General features: G+C 50.7%; 1 protein-coding gene across 1 annotated transcript in view; it reads right to left on the bottom strand.

The window, feature by feature from the left end:
- col11a1a (collagen, type XI, alpha 1a) overlaps positions 1-21,141 on the bottom strand; it is a 443,284-nt gene that overhangs the window by 111,528 nt on the left and 310,615 nt on the right. The window contains exons 36-41 of the mRNA XM_080195067.1: positions 19,902-19,955; positions 19,138-19,191; positions 11,179-11,232; positions 5,223-5,330; positions 2,255-2,344; positions 1,153-1,206 (exon numbers count right to left, since the gene is read on the bottom strand). Coding sequence (XP_080051193.1) covers positions 1,153-1,206; positions 2,255-2,344; positions 5,223-5,330; positions 11,179-11,232; positions 19,138-19,191; positions 19,902-19,955 — 414 coding nt within the window. The remainder of the gene's footprint in view (positions 1-1,152; positions 1,207-2,254; positions 2,345-5,222; positions 5,331-11,178; positions 11,233-19,137; positions 19,192-19,901; positions 19,956-21,141) is intronic.

Raw genomic sequence — 21,141 nt, forward strand, 5'->3', positions numbered from 1 at the left:
TCGGACCCCAAGATCCTTCTAATCTTCCACGCTGCAAAGAGACCTACCATTAATATTATATTCTGCCATCCCATTGGTTCTGCCAAAATGGACCACTACACATTTATCCACATTGAAGTCCATCTGCCACTTCTCCACCCAGTCTTGCATCCTATCTATGTCCCGCTGCAACTGCTGACATCTCTCCAGACCATCCACAACGCCACCAACCTTCGTATCGTCGGCGAACTTACTAACCCATCCCTCCACTTCCTCATCTAGGTCATTTATGAAAATGACAAACAGCAAGGGTCCCAGAACAGATCCCCGGGGCACTCCACTGGTGACCAACCTCCATGCAGAAAAAGACCCATCCACAACCACTCTCTGCCTTCTGCAGGCAAGCCAGTTCTGGATCCACAAGGCCAAAGCCCCCTTGGATCCCATGCCCCCTCAATTTCTCAATAAGCCTTGCATGGCGGACCTTATCGATCGCCTTGCTGAAGTCCATATAAACCACATCCACTGCTCTTCCTGAAAACGGCCACCTTAAAACAGTGTCACTGCCACCTTAAAACAGTATTACCAGTCATCCGGGGGGTTACAGCAGTATAGTGATTATATTATTGGATTAGTAATCCGGGGGGTTACAGTGGCGTAGTGATTTATTCAAACTGCACCAGGGCCGATTTGAAATGAAGTTAATAATTTTGGGAGTGAAATCCTGGTCTGAGTAAAAGTGAGGACAGAATTGTTGGATTGTGAGTGTCCTTGGGATTGGTGGGAAAATTTCAGTGACTGGAATCCCCACTAACATCCTGTGTTCCGGTTTGGCCGTGAATCCAATTCCATGATTCAGTAACAATTCCCAGGATCGGTGTCAGAGATGTTTCAGAATTGGGAATGCTGTTCAGTGACTCCCTATTCTGGAGAGGTTTGCAATAGGAACAGTCAGGAGTGGCATTGGAAATGTGACATGGTGTCCCCCTCAGTCACTCCGAGCTGTGAAAACCTGGGACACTGTCCACTCCCAACGGCCGGATCTCACTCCCAATGGCCGGCGCTGGATCCGAACGGCCAGCCCATTCCAGTCGGAGAGAGCAGACTGCAGCTTTACCCACCCAATCATTCCCATTAGCCAATCCCTACCGGCACAGCATCAGAGCTACTCACCACTGGACCAGTTGGTCCAATCGATCCTTCACCTCCTTTCAGTCCAGCCGGCCCCTGGAATCGGGAAAAAACAACAAAACTTTACCATTGAGATCATCATCAGGAAACCAGACCAATCACAGATCAGTTTCCACCTCAGAACAGAACAGATTTTAACTTGGACTGGAGTTATACTGCAAACTGCAAAGCTGGTTAATGGAAATCGGTTCGAGCTCCTCCCACCTCCTCATTTCCATCTGACAAATCACAATTCTGTTTCATTTTGTTGATCTTTCAATTATTCGGAATATCCGGCAGAGCAGGGAGAGGCCATTCAGTTTATACTACCCCAGTCAGCTGTAGAAAGTGTTATCCAATTAATCCATATTTTTCCCCAGGATTACACAAATTTCAGTATAAATCCAGTTGCCTTTTGGAAGATCCTGTGAAATTTGACCCTTTTACAGAAAGCATTCTGGATCAGTGCTGGTGTGAAGATATTCCTCCTCGGCTTTTCCTCGAGTCCTCTCCTATTCTTACCACTTTGAGCTCCTCTATGAAATCTCCACTAAACCTTCTCGGGTCCAAGGAGAACAATCCCAGCTTCTCCAGTCTCTCCACATTCACTGAGGTCCCTCATCCCTGGGAACGTTCCAGTAAATCTCCTCTGCATCCTCTCCAAGGTCCTGACATCCCTCCTAAAGTGTGGAGCCCAGAACTGGATGCGATTCTCCAGCTGGCCTCTAACCAGTGACTTGTAAAAAATTAGCCTAAGTACCTTAATCTTGTGTAAATAAAGACTCTATAGCAAGGACAAAAATCCCATACGTTTCATTAACAGCTTTATAACAAATACCTCTATCTGCAGAGGTTTAAGTACAGATCCTGCAGTTCCTGAAGCCCGAGTTTATTTGATATTGTCTCTCTGTGCCCTTCCTGTCCCAGTCAATCAGTTCACATTACTCTGCATTCAGTTTGATCGATGGTTTATCTGCTGTTCTGCTGCTCTGTCTCTATCCCCCTGAGATCGATCATTGATTGTTCTTTGTTGATTCCATTTTGGGCTGGGAGGTTGTTTTGAACATTGTGAGTGTTGTAATTTGCTGTGAGAAGGTTTATTTACCATTCCCCCAGCGAGACCTCTCTCCCCTGGGAAACCGCGGAGTCCTGGAGGACCGTCCTTCCCAGAAACACCCGGTGGACCAGGATCACCCTGCAATAAAAACACGGAAACAAATCTTTTAAACAATCCTGGAATTTAAAATATAAAAAGAAGGCACATTTAAATCGTATCGACTTAAAACATTGCCCCCAGTCCCGATTATTCCAATATTCTCCTAACTGAGCCTCTAATCTCCATCCATAAAAAACTCCAGCTCCTCCCAAACTCTCCGGTGTGTATCCCACATCCTGAACCCCCCCACCCCCTGCACTCACGGACCCACACTGTCCCCTATACCCCCCACCCCCTGCACTCACTGACCCACACTGCCCCCTATACCCCCCACCCCCTGCACTCACTGACCCACACTGTCCCCCTTCCCCCACCCCCTGTACTCACTGACCCACACTGCCCCCATTCCCCCCACCCCCTGTACTCACTGACCCACACTGCCCCCCGTTCCCCCACCCCCTGCACTCACTGACCCACACTGCCCCCATTCCCCCCACCCCCTGTACTCACTGACCCACACTGCCCCCATTCCCCCCACCCCCTGTACTCACTGACCCACACTGCCCCCATTCCCCCCACCCCCTGTACTCACTGACCCACACTGCCCCCCGTTCCCCCACCCCCTGCACTCACTGACCCACACTGTCCCCATTCCCCCCACCCCCTACACTCACTGACCCACACTGACCTCCTTCCCCCACCCTTTGTGCTCACTGACCCACACTGCCCCCCCTGCTGCCCCCTCACCCCCCATGCTCCCTCCTTGTCCTGGTCCCTCCCTATCTCTGTCACCTCCTCCGGTTCTGCAACCCTCTGAGATCTCTGTGGTCCTCACATTCTGGCCTCCAGAACATCCCTGGTTTGAACTCTCCACCACTGCCTTCAGCAGCCTGAGCTCTGAACTCTGGAATTCCCTCCACAAACCTCTCCAACTCTCTCCCTCTCTCTCTGCTCCAAGATATCACATGAAACATCCCTCTTTGACTCAGCCTGTGGTCACCTGCCCTAATATTTCCTTATGTGGCTCAGGTCTGCCTGATTTACAGTGCTGTGAAGTGCTTTGGATTATACAGTAAAGGCGCTATATAAATGCAAGTTGCGTACTTCAGCATTTTAATTATTATCACTGAACAACACATTCATTTCACATGACTGCACTATCTATCCTTGAAAATGTTCAAACTACCAGAATAAGACAAGGAGATATAAGAGCTGAAGTAGGCCATTTGGCCCATTGAGTCTGAGAACCTGAGTTCAAATCCAACCTTGGAACAATTGGAAAATTGGAATTGGGTTGAATAAATTTGTGAACAAATTTGAGTTTCATGGAAGTGTGAACTCATTCACTTTGCTGATAAGAATAAAAAAGCAGAATATTTTTTGTAAGGTGTGAATGTTTGAAATGATGATGTTTGTAGAGATCTGGGTGTGCCTGTACAAGGAGCATGGAAAGGCAGCCAGCAATCAGGAACGCAGTGACATGTCGCTCTTTATTGAAGAGGATTGTAATATAACAATAAACAATTGCACAGGGTTTCAGTGAGGCCTCGTCGGGAACACTGAGGACAGTTTTGGTCTCCACGTTTAAGGAAAGATAGACTTATATTGGAGGTGATACAGCAAAGGATCACTGGATTGGTCTCTGAGATGAGACGCTTATCCAATGATGAGAAGCTGAGTAAATTGGGTTGATACTCTCTGGAGTTTAGAGAAAGAGAAGTGATCTTATTAAAATGTGTAATATTCTGAATGGGTTTGAGAGGATAGAAGAGAGATTGGTCTCCCTCGGTTAGGGAATCTAAATCATGGGGTCTCTGGATAAGGGATTATTTGGGCAGAGATGAGGAGAAATGTCATCACTCGGGGCTTTGCAAATCTTTGGAACTCTCTCCACCGGGGGTCTGTTATATTGAAGGTTGAGATAATAGACTTTGAGGATTGTGAAGTGGGTGGGGTTGTGAGACAGAAGGTCAGATACAATCGCAGAGCAGACCCGATGGGCTGAATGGCCTACTCCTGTGAGTTGGATTGCTGTGGAGCTTGGGCGTTGGAATTGGTTGGGATTTTGGACATTTGGAAGAGTCACAGTCAGAGAGTGCAGTAAAGGCCCTTCAGCCCATCGAGTCTGCACTAACAATAATGACTACTAAACTCACACTAATCCCATTTTGCTGTACTTGACCCTACATCCCTGAATGTTGTGATATTCCAAGTGTTCATCGAAATATTTTTAAAGGTTGTAATGTTTTCGACCTCCATTACCTGCCCAGGCATCACGTTCCAGATTCCCAGCACCCTCTGAAAAGATTTTTCCTCAAATCCCCTCTGAACCTCCTGCCCCTCACCCTTTAACTCTGCCCCCTTGTGACTGACCCGTCAACCAAGGGGAACAGCTGCTCCCTATTCACCCTGTCAACGCCCCCCTCAGAATCTTACTCACCTCAATCATTTCCCCCTCAGCCTTCTCTGCTCCAATGAAAACAACCCAAGCCTATCCAGTCTCTTCTTATAATTCAAACGCCCCATCCCAGGGAACACCCTGGTGAATCTCCTCTGTACCCCCCCTAGTGTAATCACACCTTTCCTATAGTTCAGTGTTTAGCTGGCCGGGGGCTTCAGGGGTACTCAGTGGTTTGTGGGACTGGGGGGAGGGAGGGGGCTGATTGAATAATTCCCCATTTAGGAACAGTTGGAGATTAAGTCATGAGAGTGAATCAGCAACTTGGGTAACAAGATATCAGGGTGAACACAAGATGACCACCCTACACTAACCTGGTGAGGCCAGGCTCATGATGTTGGTTCTATTCTCTTTTCACAGATACTGTCAGACCAGCTGAGCTGTTCCAGCCTGTGACCCTGACACTGAGACTGGTTCTGCCTCCCTGACCCAGTGGGACCCACACTCAGCAACACTTACCTTCGCACCTTCCTTTCCTGCAGACCCTGGGAGGCCTTGTTCTCCCGGTGGCCCGGGTGGACCTGGGTGTCCTCTCTCACCTAATGGTCCTGTCTCTCCAGTTGAACCCTAACACAAACAAGAAGAGGTACAGAATGAATGGACACCAGGAATAAACAAGAGACATCATTCCCTCTTCATCGCTAATCATCAAATCAAACATGAAGGAGAAAGGATTCCAGTTCACTCGTCTGCAAAATGAAGAAGTTATCCTGAAACTAAAACCATCAGTTCTGGATTGGCTGCAGAAAAGAATTGGTTATAACAAAGAGATATTCTCTCATTAAGAGGAAAATTAATTGCCACAGTTTATGGAAGATTGATTAATAATAATTATTAAACAATTGTTACAGCGTTGGGCATTTTAAGCACTGGATGTTTGGCTATATATTTATCAGAGGTTTGATTTGTGTATTTACTGAGTGCAGAGAGTGGAGAGAGAGAAATTTGCAGGAAAGATTAAACAGACCTGGGCTCTTTTCTCAAAGAACAGGAACCCTGAGGGGTAAAACTCCCCCAGGGGGTGGGGAGACTGTGGGACTCACTCCTACGGGAAGTGGGGAGAATGTGGGACATGCTCCCCCAGGGAGTGGGGAGACTGTGGGACTCACTCCCACAGGGAGTGGGGAGAATGTGGGACTCGCTCCCACAGGGAGTGGGGAGACTGTGGGACTCACTCCCACAGGGAGTGGGGAGAATGTGGGACTCGCTCCCACAGGGAGTGGGGAGAATGTGGGACTCGCTCCCACAGGGAGTGGGGAGAGTGTGGGACTCGCTCCCACGGGGAGTGGGGAGAGTGTGGGACTCGCTCCCACGGGGAGTGGGGAGAGTGTGGGACTCGCTCCCACGGGGAGTGGGGAGAGTGTGGGACTCGCTCCCACGGGGAGTGGGGAGAGTGTGGGACTCGCTCCCACGGGGAGTGGGGAGAATGTGGGACTCGCTCCCACGGGGAGTGGGGAGAATGTGGGACTCGCTCCCACGGGGAGTGGGGAGAATGTGGGACTCGCTCCCACGGGGACTGGGGAGGAGGTGGGAGGTGGGCCCATGGGGAGTGGGGAGGAGGTGGGACTCGCTCCCATGGGGAGTGGGGAGGAGGTGGGAGGTGGGCCCATGGGGATTGTTTCAATATGAACAGTATTGAAGCTGGATAAAGACCTGGGGCAGAAAGGAATAGAAGGTGATGGTTACAGGGTGAGGGGAAAAGGGGGTGGGAGGAGTTTCATGTGGAGCACACACTGAGCAGATGGGCCGAATGGCTTGTTTCTGTTCTGGAATTTCAGCGTAATTTTGTCTGTGCTCTTTGGGTTTCAGCTCAGCTGATGGTCTCTGAAGGTGTTCCCTGTATTTCCAGCAATAACTCCAGTTCCCAGCAGAAATGGCCTCATTCTCCTGTTCACTCCACAGCCAGGGACTGGAGATAAAGTTCTGCCTGTTCCCCATCCCTGAGGAATCCCTGGATGGTGAAGAATTTGAAGAGGATTGGAGGGGGCTGCTGTATTCAGGAGTCAGACTGCACTAAAACCAGGAGCGAGGAGTGTGAGAAAACATTACACCTTCTAACACAACCATGATGGAACAAGGGGCAGCACGGTGACACAGTGGGTTAGCACTGCTGCCTCACAGCGCCAGGGACACGGGTTCAATTCCCAGCTCGGGTCACTGTCTGTGTGGTGTTTGCACATTCTCCCCGTGTCTGAGTGGGTTTCCTCCGGGTGCTCCGGGTTCCTCCCACAGTCTGAAAAATGTGCTGGTTAGGGTGCATTGACCCAAACAGGTGCCAGAGTGTGGTGACTAGGGGAATTTCACAGTAATTTCATTGCAGTGTTAATGTAAGCCTCATTTGTGACAAATAAACTTTTAACTTTACAAGGTCATCACATCAGATCCAGGCTCCACCTTCAACCCCCTTCATTTCAAAATTGGACAAACAACTATTCGGACAACAATACAGGATCACAGGGAAAGGGCAGTGGTGTTTTCTGAGATAAATTGTTCATGCAAAGAGCTATCACAGGCTCGATGGGTTGCATGGTCTCCCTCTATGGCCGTAACCATTCTACATCCTGGTACCATCCAATGGTCAGGGAGTTAATAGAACCATAGAAAATTACAGCTCAGAAACAGGCCTTTTGGCCGAACCATTTCTCTGCCTAGTCCCACTGACCTGCGCTTGGACCATATCCCTCCACACCCCTCTCATCCATGAACCCGTCCAAGTTTTTCTTAAATGTTAAAAGTGACCCTGTATTTACCACTTTATCCGGCAGCTCATTCCACACTCCCACCACTCTCTGTGTGAAGAATCCCCCCCTAATATTCCCTTTAAACTTTTCTCCTTTCACCCTTAACCCATGCCCTCTGGTTTTTTTTCTCCCCTAGCCTCAGTGGAAAAAGCCTGCTTGCATTCACTCTATCTATACCCATCAAAATCTTATACACCTCTATCAAATCTCCCCTCATTCTTCTACACTCCAGGGAATAAAGTCCTAACCTATTCAATCTCTCTCTGTAACTCAGCTTCTCAAGTCCCGGCAACATCCTTGTGAACCTTCTCTGCACTCTTTCAACCTTATTTACATCCTTCCTGTAATTAGGTGACCAAAACTGTACACAATACTCTAAATTCGGCCTCACCAATGTCTTATATAACCTTACCATAACATTCCAACTCTTACACTCTATACTTTGATTTATAAAGGCCAATGTACCAAAAGCACTCTTTACGACCCTATCCACCTGTGACGCCACTTTTAGGGAATTCTGTACCTGTATTCCCAGATCCCTTTGTTCAACTGCACTCTTCAGAATCCTACCATTTACCCTGTACGTTCTACTTTGGTTTGTCCTTCCAAAGTGCAATACCTCACACTTGTCTGCGTTAAATTCCATTTGCCATTTTTCAGCCCATTTTTCTAGTTGGTCCAAATCCCTCTGCAAGCTTTGAAAACCTTCCTCACTGTCCACTACACCTCCAATCTTTGTATCATCAGCAAATTTGCTGATCCAATTTACCACATTATCATCCAGATCATTGATACAGATGACAAACAACGGACCCAACACCGATCTCTGTGGCACTCCACTCGTCACAGGCCTCCACTCAGAGAAGGAATCCTCCAGTACCAGTCTCTGACTTCTTCCATTGAGCCAATGTTTAATCCAATTTACTGCCTCTCCATGTATACCTGGTGACTGAACCTTCCTAACTAACCTCCCATGCGGGACCTTGTCAAAGGCCTTACTGAAGTCCATGTAGACAACATCCACTGCCTTCCCTTCATCCACTTTCCTGGTAACCTCCTCGAAAAACTCTAATAGATTGGTCAAACATGACCTACCACACACAAAACCATGCTGACTCTCAGTAATAAGTCCCTGTCTATCCAAATATTTGTAGATCCTATCCCTTAGTACTCCTTCCAATAATTTACCTACTACTGACGTCAAACTTACCGGCCTATAATTTCCTGGATTACTTTTTGAACCTTTTTTAAAAACAGAACAACATGAGCTATCCTCCAATCATCCAGCACCTCACCCGTGGATACTGACATTTTAAATATATCCGCCAGGGCCCCTGAAATTTCAACACTAGTCTCGTTCAAGGTCCAAGGGAATACCCTGTCCGGTCCTGGGGATTTATCTATTCTGATTTGCTTCAAGACAACAAGCACCTCCTCCCCTTTAATCTGTAAAGGTTCCATGACCTCCCGACTTGTTTGCCTTATTTCCATAGACTCCATGCCAGTTTCCTTAGTAAATACGATGCAAAAAACCCATTTAATATCTCCCCCATTTCTTTTGGTTCCATACAGAGCCAACCACTCTGATCTTCAAGGGGACCAATTTTATCCCTTATGATCCTTTTGCTCTTAATATACCTGTAGAAACTCTTAGGATTATCCTTCACCTTGACTGCCAAAGCAACCTCATGTCTTTTAGCCCTCTTGATTTCCTTCTTAAGTATTTTTTGCACTTTTTATACTCCTCAAGCATCTCATTTGTTCCCTGTTGCCTATACATGTCATACATCTCTTCTTCCTTATCAGAGTTGCAATATCCCTCGAGAACCAAGATTCCTTATTCTTATTCACTTTGCCTTTAATCCTGACAGGAACATACAAACTCTGCACTCTCAACATTTCTCCTTTGAAGACCTCTCACTCACCAATCACATCCTTGCCAGAGAACAGCCTGTCCCAATCCACGGTTTTTAGATCCTTTCTCATTTCTTCAAATTTGGCCTTTTTCCAGTTTAGAACTTCAACCTGAGGACCAGATCTATCTTTATCCATGATCAAGTTGAAACTAATGGCGTTATGATCACTGGAACCAAAGTGTTCCACTACACACACTTCCATCACTTGCCCTAACTCATTTCCCAATAGGAGATCTAATATTGCATCCTGTCTAGTTGGTGCCTCTATATATTGATTTAGAACATTTTCCTGAACACATTTTACAAACTCCACCCCGTCTCGACCTTTAACAGTATACGAATCCCAATCTATATGTGGAAAATTAAAATCCCCAACTATCACAACTTTCTGTTTCTTGCAGTTGTCAGCTATCTCTCTACTGATTTGCTCCTCCAATTCTCGCTGACTATTAGGTGGTCTATAATACAACCTCATTAATGTGGTCATACCTTTCCTGTTTCTCAGCTCTACCCATAGGGCCTCAGTAGACAAGCCCCCTAATCTGTCCTGCCTGAGTACCGCTGTAACATTTTCCCTGACCAACAATTGTCAAATCACAGAACTCAACCTCCATCAGTGGGTGTCCCCTCTCCCCAGGGCTGGGCTGAGGATACCCGCCTTGGGCGAGAGGTTGTGGAACCAGAGGCCCAAAGTCACCTGTTGCTCCCAAACTCACTGCACTCTCCACACCTCATGTCTTCCCTTAGTCAGATACTGGAGCCCAAAATGCCATTTTCCAGAAATCTGTCTAATTTCTATTTGATTGAAACAATACTAACAGCTTCGACTGTGTCCCCGGAGAGTCTCTCCCAGAGATTAATCACTCACTCACTGCACCCCCAGGTTAATTTAAACATCCCCCTTCAGACTCAGGCCGTGATCTCTGGTTCGACTATCCTGGACACAAAGAGCAAAGTACAGCACAGGAACAGGCCATTCAGCCCTCCAAGCCTGCACCAATCATGATGCTTGCCTAAACTAAAAACCGTATGGACTTACAGAGCCCGTATCCTTCCATTCCCATCCTATCCATGGATTCATCAAGTTGCCCTTAACTATCTTATCCACCTGTGTTGCCACTTTCAGTGATCAGTGGATATGTACGCCCAGATCCCTCTGCCTAACAATACTCCCAAGGTTCTACCATTTACTGTATAATTCCTACATGCATTGGACCTTCCAACATGCATTATCTCACATTTGTCTGGATTAAACTCCATCTGCCATTTCTACACCCAAGTCTCCAAACAGTCTATATCTTGCTGTATCCTCTGACAATCCTCTTCACTATCCACAACTCCACAGGGAGACAGCGGCTCCTCCCCAACATTATCCAGTCCCTTTCCATTCTAAAAACAGTGATCATATCACCTCTCAGCCTTCTCTGTGCTAAAGGGAGTCGGGGGAAAGTCAGTGTGATCCAGGCTGAAACAAAGTGTTGGATTCTCCAATCTCGAGCAGGTTAAACTGCAGGAATCGGACAGAGGCCATTGGGCAGAGCTGGTTCCATCTGCTCAGAGCACAGCTCTGTTACAGAATTTACAGTCAGGTCGATGAGATACCACATGGAGTGGAACACTTGGAGTAGACTGCCTTTTCATTAGGTTATCGAGAAGACTTCATTATCAAACAGACCTCTTCCATTTTATTAATGGACTCTACGCAACCTCCTTCACTGGCACCCAGCTCCCAAACTCAATCGGTTAATTGAGACATACCTGAGGTCCCACCACTCCTCCGGGGCCTGGGGGGCCAGTTTTGCCTTGGAAACCCTGATGGACAGAAATCAAACACACTATTAAATATCATAAATTTGTCATCTGTCATCTATAACACTGGGGTTCAGTACTGGTGGGGATGGGTCTGTCACTGTATAACACTGGGGGACAGTACTGGTGGGGACGGGTCTGCCACTGTATAACACTGGGGTACAGTACTGGTGGGGACGGGTCTGTCGCTGTATAACACTGGGGTTCAGTACTGGTGGGGACAGGTCTGTCGCTGTATAACACTGGGGTACAGTACTGGTGGGGACGGGTCTGTCACTGTATAACACTGGGGTACAGTACTGGTGGGGACGGGTCTGCCACTGTATAACACTGGGGTACAGTACAGGTGGGGACGGGTCTGTCGCTGTATAACACTGGGGTACAGTACTGGTGGGGACGGGTCTGTCGCTGTATAACACTGGGGTACAGGGGGACGGGTCTGGCACTGTATAACACTGGGGTTCAGTACTGGTGGGGACGGGTCTGTTGCTGTACAACACTGGGGTTCAGTACTGGTGGGGACGGGTCTGTCGCTGTATAACACTGGAGTACAGGGGGACGGGTCTGTCACTCTATAACACTGGGGTACAGCACTGGTGGGGACGGGTCTATCGCTGTAAAACACTGGGGTTCAGTACTGGTGGGGACGGGTCTGTCGCTGTATAACACTGGGGTACAGTACTGGTGGGGACGGGTCTATCGCTGTATAACACTGGGGTTCCGTACTGGTGGGGATGGGTCTGTCGCTGTATAACACTGGGGTACAGTACTGGTGGGGACGGGTCTGTCACTGTATAACACTGGGGTACAGTACTGGTGGGGATGGGGCTGTCACTGTGTAACACTGGGGTACAGTACTGGTGGGGACGGGTCTGTCGCTCTATAACACTGGGGTACAGTACTGGTGGGGACGGGTCTGTCGCTGTATAACACTGGGGTACAGTACTGGTGGGGACGGGTCTGTCGCTGTATAACACTGGGGTACAGTACTGGTGGGGACGGGACTGTCGCTGTATTACACTGGGGTACAGTACTGGTGGGGACGGGTCTTTCGCTGTATAACACTGGGGTACAGTACAGGTGGGGACGGGTCTGTCGCTGTATAACACTGGGGTACAGTACTGGTGGGGACGGGTCTGTCGCTGTATAACATTGGGGTACAGTACTGGTGGGGACGGGTCTGTCACTGTACAACACTGGGGTACAGTACTGGTGGGGATGGGTCTGTCACTGTATAACACTGGGGGACAGTACTGGTGGGGACGGGTCTGTCACTGTGTAACACTGGGGTACAGTACTGGTGGGGACGGGTCTGTCGCTGTATAACACTGGGGTACAGTACTGGTGGGGACGGGTCTGTCGCTGTATAACACTGGGGTACAGTACTGGTGGGGACGGGTCTGTCGCTGTATAACACTGGGGTACAGTACTGCTGGGGACGGGTCTGTCGCTGTATAACACTGGGGGACAGTACTGGTGGGGACGGGTCTGTCGCTGTATAACACTGGGGCACAGTACTGGTGGGGACGGGTCTGTCGCTGTATAACACTGGGGTACAGTACTGGTGGGGACGGGTCTGTCGCTGTATAACACTGGGATACAGTACTGGTGGGGACGGGTCTGTCGCTGTATAACACTGGGGTACAGTACTGGTGGGGACGGGTCTGTCGCTGTATAACACTGGGGTACAGTACTGGTGGGGACGGGTCTGTCGCTGTATAACACTGGGGTACAGTACTGGTGGGGACGGGTCTGTCGCGGTATAACACTGGGGTTCAGTACTGGTGGGGACGGGTCTGTCGCTGTATAACACTGGGGTACAGTACTGGTGGGGACGGGTCTGTCGCTGTATAACACTGGGATACAGTACTGGTGGGGACGGGTCTGTCGCTGTATAACACTGGGGTACAGTACTGGTGGGGACGGGTCTGTCGCTGTATAACATTGGGGTACAGTACTGGTGGGGATGGGTCTGTCGCTGTATAACACTGGGGTACAGTACTGGTGGGGACGGGTCTGTCGCTGTATAACACTGGGGTACAGTACTGGTGGGGACGGGTCTGTCGCTGTATAACACTGGGGTACAGTACTGGTGGGGACGGGTCTGTCGCTGTACAACACTGGGGTACAGTACTGGTGGGGACGGGTCTGTCGCTGTATAACACTGGGGTACAGTACTGGTGGGGACGGGTCTGTCGCTGTATAACACTGGGGTACAGTACTGGTGGGGACGGGTCTGTCGCTGTATAACACTGGGGTACAGTACTGGTGGGGATAGGTCTGTCACTCTTTAACACTGGGGTACAGTACTGGTGGGGACGGGTCTGTCGCTGTATAACACTGGGGTACAGTACTGGTGGGGACAGGTCTGTCGCGGTATAACACTGGGGTTCAGTACTGGTGGGGACGGGTCTGTCGCTGTATAACACTGGGGTACAGTACTGGTGGGGACGGGTCTGTCGCTGTATAACACTGGGGTACAGTACTGGTGGGGACGGGTCTGTCGCTGTATAACACTGGGGTACAGTACTGGTGGGGACGGGTCTGTTGCTGTATAACACTGGGGTACAGTACTGGTGGGGACGGGTCTGTCGCTGTATAACACTGGGGTACAGTACAGGTGGGGACGGGTCTGTCACTGTATAACACTGGGGTACAGTACTGGTGGGGACGGGTCTGTCGCTGTATAACACTGGGGTACAGTACTGGTGGGGACGGGTCTGTCGCTGTATAACACTGGGGTACAGTACTGGTGGGGACAGGTCTGTCGCGTTATAACACTGGGGTTCAGTACTGGTGGGGACGGGTCTGTCGCTGTATAACACTGGGGTTCAGTACTGGTGGGGACGGGTCTGTCGCTGTATAACACTGGGGTACAGTACTGGTGGGGACGGGTCTGTCGCTGTATAACACTGGGGTACAGTACTGGTGGGGACAGGTCTGTCGCGTTATAACACTGGGGTTCAGTACTGGTGGGGACGGGTCTGTCGCTGTATAACACTGGGGTACAGTACTGGTGGGGACAGGTCTGTCGCGTTATAACACTGGGGTTCAGTACTGGTGGGGACGGGTCTGTCGCTGTATAACACTGGGGTTCAGTACTGGTGGGGACGGGTCTGTCGCTGTATAACACTGGGGTACAGTACTGGTGGTGACGGGTCTGTCACTGTATAACACTGGGGTACAGTACTGGTGGGGACGGGTCTGTCGCTGTATAACACTGGGGTACAGTACTGGTGGGGACGGGTCTGTCACTGTATAACACTAGGGTACAGTACTGGTGGGGACGGGTCTGTCGCTGTATAACACTGGGGCACAGTACTGGTGGGGGCGGGTCTGTCGCTGTATAACACTGGGGTACAGTACTGGTGGGGACGGGTCTGTCACTGTATAACACTGGGGTACAGTACTGGTGGGGACGGGTCTGTCACTGTATAACACTGGGGTACAGTACTGGTGGGGGCGGGTCTGTCGCTGTATAACACTGGGGCACAGTACTGGTGGGGACGGGTCTGTCACTGTGTAACACTGGGGTACAGTACTGGTGGGGACGGGTCTGTCGCTGTATAACACTGGGGTACAGTACTGGTGGGGACGGGTCTGTCGCTGTATAACACTGGGGTACAGTACTGGTGGGGACGGGTCTGTCGCTGTATAACACTGGGGTTCAGTACTGGTGGGGACGGGTCTGTCGCTGTATAACACTGGGGTACAGTATTGGTGGGGACGGGTCTGTCGCTGTATAACACTGGGGTACAGGGGGACGGGTCTGTCACTGTATAACACTGGGGTACAGTACTGGTGGGGACGGGTCTGTCACTGTATAACACTGGGGTACAGTACTGGTGGGGACGGGTCTGTCACTGTATAACACTGGGGTACTGTACTGGTGGGGACGGGTCTGTTGCTGTATAACACTGGGGTACAGTACTGGTGGGGACGGGTCTGTTGCTGTATAACACTGGGGTACAGTACTGGTGGGGACGGGTCTGTTGCTGTATAACACTGGGGTACAGTACTGGTGGGGACGGGTCTGTCGCTGTATAACACTGGGGTACAGTACTGGTGGGGATGGGTCTGTCGCTGTATAACACTTGGGTACAGTACTGGTGTGGACGGTTCTGTCGCTGTATAACACTGGGGTACAGTACTGGTGGGGACGGGTCTGTCACTGTATAACACTGGGGTACAGTACTGGTGGGGACGGGTCTGTCACTGTATAACACTGGGGTACAGTACTGGTGGGGACGGGTCTGTCACTGTATAACACTGGGGTACAGGGGGACGGGTCTGTCACGGTATAACACTGGGGTACAGTACTGGTGGGGACGGGTCTGTCACTGTATAACTCTGGGGTACGTTACTTGTGGGGACGGGTCTGTCGCTGTATAACACTGGGGTACAGGGGGACGGGTCTGTCACTGTATAACACTGGGGTACAGTACTGGTGGGGACGGGTCTGTCGCTGTATAACACTGGGGTACAGGGGGACGGGTCTGTCACGGTATAACACTGGGGTACAGTACTGGTGGGGACGGGTCTGTCACTGTATAACTCTGGGGTACGTTACTTGTGGGGACGGGTCTGTCGCTGTATAACACTGGGGTACAGGGGGACGGGTCTGTCACTGTATAACACTGGGGTACAGTACTGGTGGGGACGGGTCTGTCGCTGTATAACACTGGGGTACAGTACTGGTGGGGACGGGTCCGTCACTGTATAACACTGGGGTACAGTACTGGTGGGGACGGGTCCGTCACTGTATAACACTGGGGTACAGTACTGGTGGGGACGGGTCTGTCGCTGTATAACACTGGGGTACAGTACTGGTGGGGACGGGTCTGTCGCTGTATAACACTGGGGTACAGTACTGGTGGGGACGGGTCTGTCGCTGTATAACACTGGGGTACAGTACTGGTGGGGACGGGTCTGTCGCTGTATAACACTGGGGTACAGTACTGGTGGGGATAGGTCTGTCACTCTCTAACACTGGGGTACAGTACTGGTGGGGACGGGTCTGTCGCTGTATAACACTGGGGTACAGTACTGGTGGGGACAGGTCTGTCGCGGTATAACACTGGGGTTCAGTACTGGTGGGGACGGGTCTGTCGCTGTATAACACTGGGGTTCAGTACTGGTGGGGACGGCTCTGTCGCTGTATAACACTGGGGTACAGTACTGGTGGGGACGGGTCTGTCGCTGTATAAAACTGGGGTACAGTACTGGTGGGGACGGGTTTGCCACTGTATAACACTGGGGTACAGTACTGGTGGGGACGGGTCTGTCGCTGTATAACACTGGGGTACAGTACTGGTGGGGACGGGTCTGTCGCTGTATAACACTGGGGTACAGTACTGGTAGGGACGGGTCTGTCGCTGTATAACACTGGGGTACAGTACTGGTGGGGACGGGTCTGTCACTGTATAACACTGGGGTACAGTACTGGTGGGGACAGGTCTGTCGCGGTATAACACTGGGGTTCAGTACTGGTGGGGACGGGTCTGTCGCTGTATAACACTGGGGTTCAGTACTGGTGGGGACGGGTCTGTCACTGTATAACACTGGGGTACAGTACTGGTGGGGACAGGTCTGTCGCGGTATAACACTGGGGTTCAGTACTGGTGGGGACGGGTCTGTCGCTGTATAACACTGGGGTTCAGTACTGGTGGGGACAGGTCTGTCGCGGTATAACACTGGGGTTCAGTACTGGTGGGGACGGGTCTGTCGCTGTATAACACTGGGGTTCAGTACTGGTGGGGACGGGTCTGTCGCTGTATAACACTGGGGTTCAGTACTGGTGGGGACGGGTCTGTCGCTGTATAACACTGGGGTTCAGTACTGGTGGGGACAGGTCTGTCACTGTATAACACTGGGGTACAGTACTGGTGGGGACGGGTCTGTCACTGTATAACACTGGGGTACAGTACTGGTGGGGACGGGTCTGTCGCTGTATAACACTGGGGTACAGTACTGGTGGGGACGGGTCTGTCACTGTATAGCACTAGGGTACAGTACTGGTGGGGACGGGTCTGTCGCTGTATAACACTGGGGTACAGTACTGGTGGGGACGGGTCTGTCGCTGTATAACACTGGGGTACAGTACTGGTGGGGACGGGTCTGTCGCTGTATAACACTGGGGTACAGTACTGGTGGGGACGGGTCTGTCGCTGTATAACACTGGGGTACAGTACTGGTGGGGACGGGTCTGTCGCTGTATAACACTGGGGTACAGTACTGGTGGGGACGGGTCTGTCACTGTATAACACTGGGGTTCAGTACTGGTGGGGACGGGTCTGTCGCTGTATAACACTGGGGTACAGTAGTGGTGGGGACGGGTCTGTCGCTGTATAACACTGGGGTACAGTACTGGTGGGGACAGGTCTGTCGCGGTATAACACTGGGGTTCAGTACTGGTGGGGACGGGTCTGTCGCTGTATAACACTGGGGTTCAGTACTGGTGGGGACGGGTCTGTCGCTGTATAACACTGGGGTTCAGTACTGGTGGGGACGGGTCTGTCACTGTATAACACTGGGGTACAGTACTGGTGGGGACGGGTCTGTCCCTGTATAACACTGGGGTACAGTACTGGTGGGGACGGGTCTGTCACTGTATAACACTGGGGTACAGTACTGGTGGGGACGGGTCTGTCGCTGTATAACACTGGGGTACAGTACTGGTGGGGACGGGTCTGTCACTGTATAACACTAGGGTACAGTACTGGTGGGGACGGGTCTGTCGCTGTATAACACTGGGGCACAGTACTGGTGGGGGCGGGTCTGTCGCTGTATAACACTGGGGTACAGTACTGGTGGGGACGGGTCTGTCACTGTATAACACTGGGGTACAGTACTGGTGGGGACGGGTCTGTCGCTGTATAACACTGGGGTACAGTACTGGTGGGGACGGGTCCGTCACTGTATAACACTGGGGTACAGTACTGGTGGGGACGGGTCCGTCACTGTATAACACTGGGGTACAGTACTGGTGGGGACGGGTCTGTCGCTGTATAACACTGGGGTTCAGTACTGGTGGGGACGGGTCTGTCGCTGTATAACACTGGGGTTCAGTACTGGTGGGGACGGGTCTGTCACTGTATAACACTGGGGTACAGTACTGGTGGGGACAGGTCTGTCGCTGTATAACACTGGGATACAGTACTGGTGGGGACAGGTCTGTCACTCTATAACACTGAGGTACAGTACTGGTGGGGACGGGTCTGTCGCTGTATAACACTGGGGTACAGTACTGGTGGGGACAGGTCTGTCACTCTATAACACTGGGGTACAGTACTGGTGGGGACAGGTCTGTCGCTGTATAACACTGGGGTACAGTACTGGTGGGGATAGGTCTGTCACTCTATAACACTGAGGTACAGTACTGGTGGGGACAGGTCTGTCGCTGTATAACACTGGGGTACAGTACTGGTGGGGACAGGTCTGTCGCTGTATAACACTGGGGTACAGTACTGGTGGGGACGGGTCTGTCGCTGTATAACACTGGGGTACAGTACTGGTGGGGACGGGTCTGTCGCTGTATAACACTGGGGTACAGTACTGGTGGGGATGGGTCTGTCACTGTATAACACTGGGGTTCAGTACTGGTGGGGACGGGTCTGTCACTGTATAACACTGGGGTACAGTACTGGTGGGGACGGGTCTGTCACTCTATAACACTGAGGTACAGTACTGGTGGGGACAGTAGTCTCTTTCGGTCAATGTTGAATCCACTCTGCCGCTTCTCCAAGGCCAGTCACCCGTTCCTGAGGGACGGGTCGTGGTACTAAACCCAGTTTCTCCAGGTTGGTTCTAACCAGGTTTCTCGAATCTTCCATCCCTCCCTTTGTATTCCAGGTTTGGAATAAAGACTGGGATTTGCTCAGTGTTCTGCGAGCGGAGTGATTTACTCACCGTTTCCCCTCTCTGTCCAGGGTGTCCCGGCAATCCATCTTTCCCAGCTGGGCCCTGAAAAACAAAGCAGCGAGATGGAGATCCCACAGCCAGGATATTAATGTCACCTGAGAAAGGAGCAGCGTTCTGAAAGTTAGTGGTGTTTGTTGTCAAATAAACCTGTTGGACTTTAACCTGGTGTTGTGAGACTTCTTACTGTGTTTACCCCAGTCCAACACCGGCATCTCCACATCGGCACTGAGTGGCCAAGGCGTGGCGAGCGATGGTGGAAGGTCACAGGAGACAGGGGTCACAGGGATGGCAGGGGAAGAGAGGAACGTTCAATGGCAGCAAAGGCAGGGAGGTGACTCTCTGTGACCTCCTCCCCAACCTCCACCCCCCACCGCCCCCAATTTCCAATGCCAGGCCTTTCAACAGGCACTGAGTGCCTCTCAATAAGGGACCCTGACAGCTCCCTCCCCCCCAACTCTGCTCAGCTCTCGCTCCCCCACCCTGCTCATGATCACCCCACCCCTCTCCAGTTGGTTGTTAATGTTGGTTTGGAGGCTCCCCCTTCTTTCGCTGGCCTTTAGACCCAAGTGTGAAAGTCTTGAGTTTTTCTCCTGAGCACAAACTGCACCAACATCAGTCCAAAGGCAGCCAGAACTTCCTCGACATTCGAGTCCACTGCCAGTGATCTGATTGGGCCGGTTACCCGGGACCGCTTTGTGCTAAGCTGATTTGGAGCCTTTCACAATATTGTGGAAAGGGAGAGGGTTACTTACAGGAGGGCCTCTTGGTCCGGCAAACCCTGTGGGTCCCTGCGGTCCTTGTGGTCCCTAAAAAACAATTAGAACAAGGATGAAAGACTGAGTAGCAGCGCGCAGCCTCAAAATCCCTAAATCCCTAAACTCAAAATCCTGAAATCCCTAAACCCGAAATTCCAAACTCCTAAATCCAAAATCCCTGAACCCCCAAACTCCTAAACCCAAAATCTGAAATCCCCAAACCCTAAATCCCTAAGTCCCCAAAGCCGAAATCCCTGAACCCTAAAACACTCAATCCCTAAATCAAAGAACAAAGAACAAAGAAAATTCCAGCACAGGAATAGGCCCTTCGGCCCCTCCAAGCCTGCACCAACCATGCTGCCCCGACTGAGCTAAAACACTCTACCCTTCCGGGGACCATATCCCTCTATTCCCATCCTATTCATGTATTTGTCAAGACAGCCCTTAAAAGTCACTACCATATCCACTTCCACTACCTCTCTGGCAACGAGTTCCAGGCACCCCCCCACCCTCTGTGTAAAAAATCTGCCTTGTACATCTCCTTTAAACCTTGCCCCTCGCACCTTAAACCTGTGCCCCCGAGTAATTGACTCTTCCACCCTGGGAAAAAGCTTCTGACTATCCACTCTATCCATGCCTCTCATAATCTTGTAGACTTCTATCATAGAACATAGAACATTAGAACATAGAACATAGAACATAGAACATTACAGCGCAGAACAGGCCCTTCGACCCACGATGTTGCGCCGACCAGTTACAAAACAATGACCCACTAACCTAAACCAATCCCTTCTCATCCATAAACCTATCCACGGATCTCTTAAACGCCCCCAAACTAGGCGCATTTACAACTGCAGCAGGCAGGGCATTCCAATCCCTCACCACCCTCTGGGTAAAGAACCTACCCCTGACATCCGTCCTATAACTACCACCCCTTAATTTAAAGCCATGCCCCCTCGTGCTAGATTTCTCCATCAGAGGAAAAAGGCTATCACTATCCACCCTATCTAAACCTCTAATCATCTTATATGTTTCAATAAGATCCCCTCTTAGCCGCCTTCTTTCCAGCGAAAACAACCCCAAATCCCTCAGCTTCTCCTCATAGGACCTCCCCTCCATACCAGGCAACATCCTGGTAAACCTCCTCTGCACCCTCTCCAAAGCCTCCACATCCTTCCTGTAATGTGGGGACCAGAACTGCACACAGTACTCCAAGTGCGGCCGCACCAGAGTTGTG

The sequence above is a fragment of the Carcharhinus amblyrhynchos genome, chromosome 9, assembly GCF_965287045.1.
Source record: "Carcharhinus amblyrhynchos chromosome 9, sCarAmb.v2.hapA, whole genome shotgun sequence".
Taxonomy (NCBI): Eukaryota; Metazoa; Chordata; class Chondrichthyes; order Carcharhiniformes; family Carcharhinidae; genus Carcharhinus; species Carcharhinus amblyrhynchos.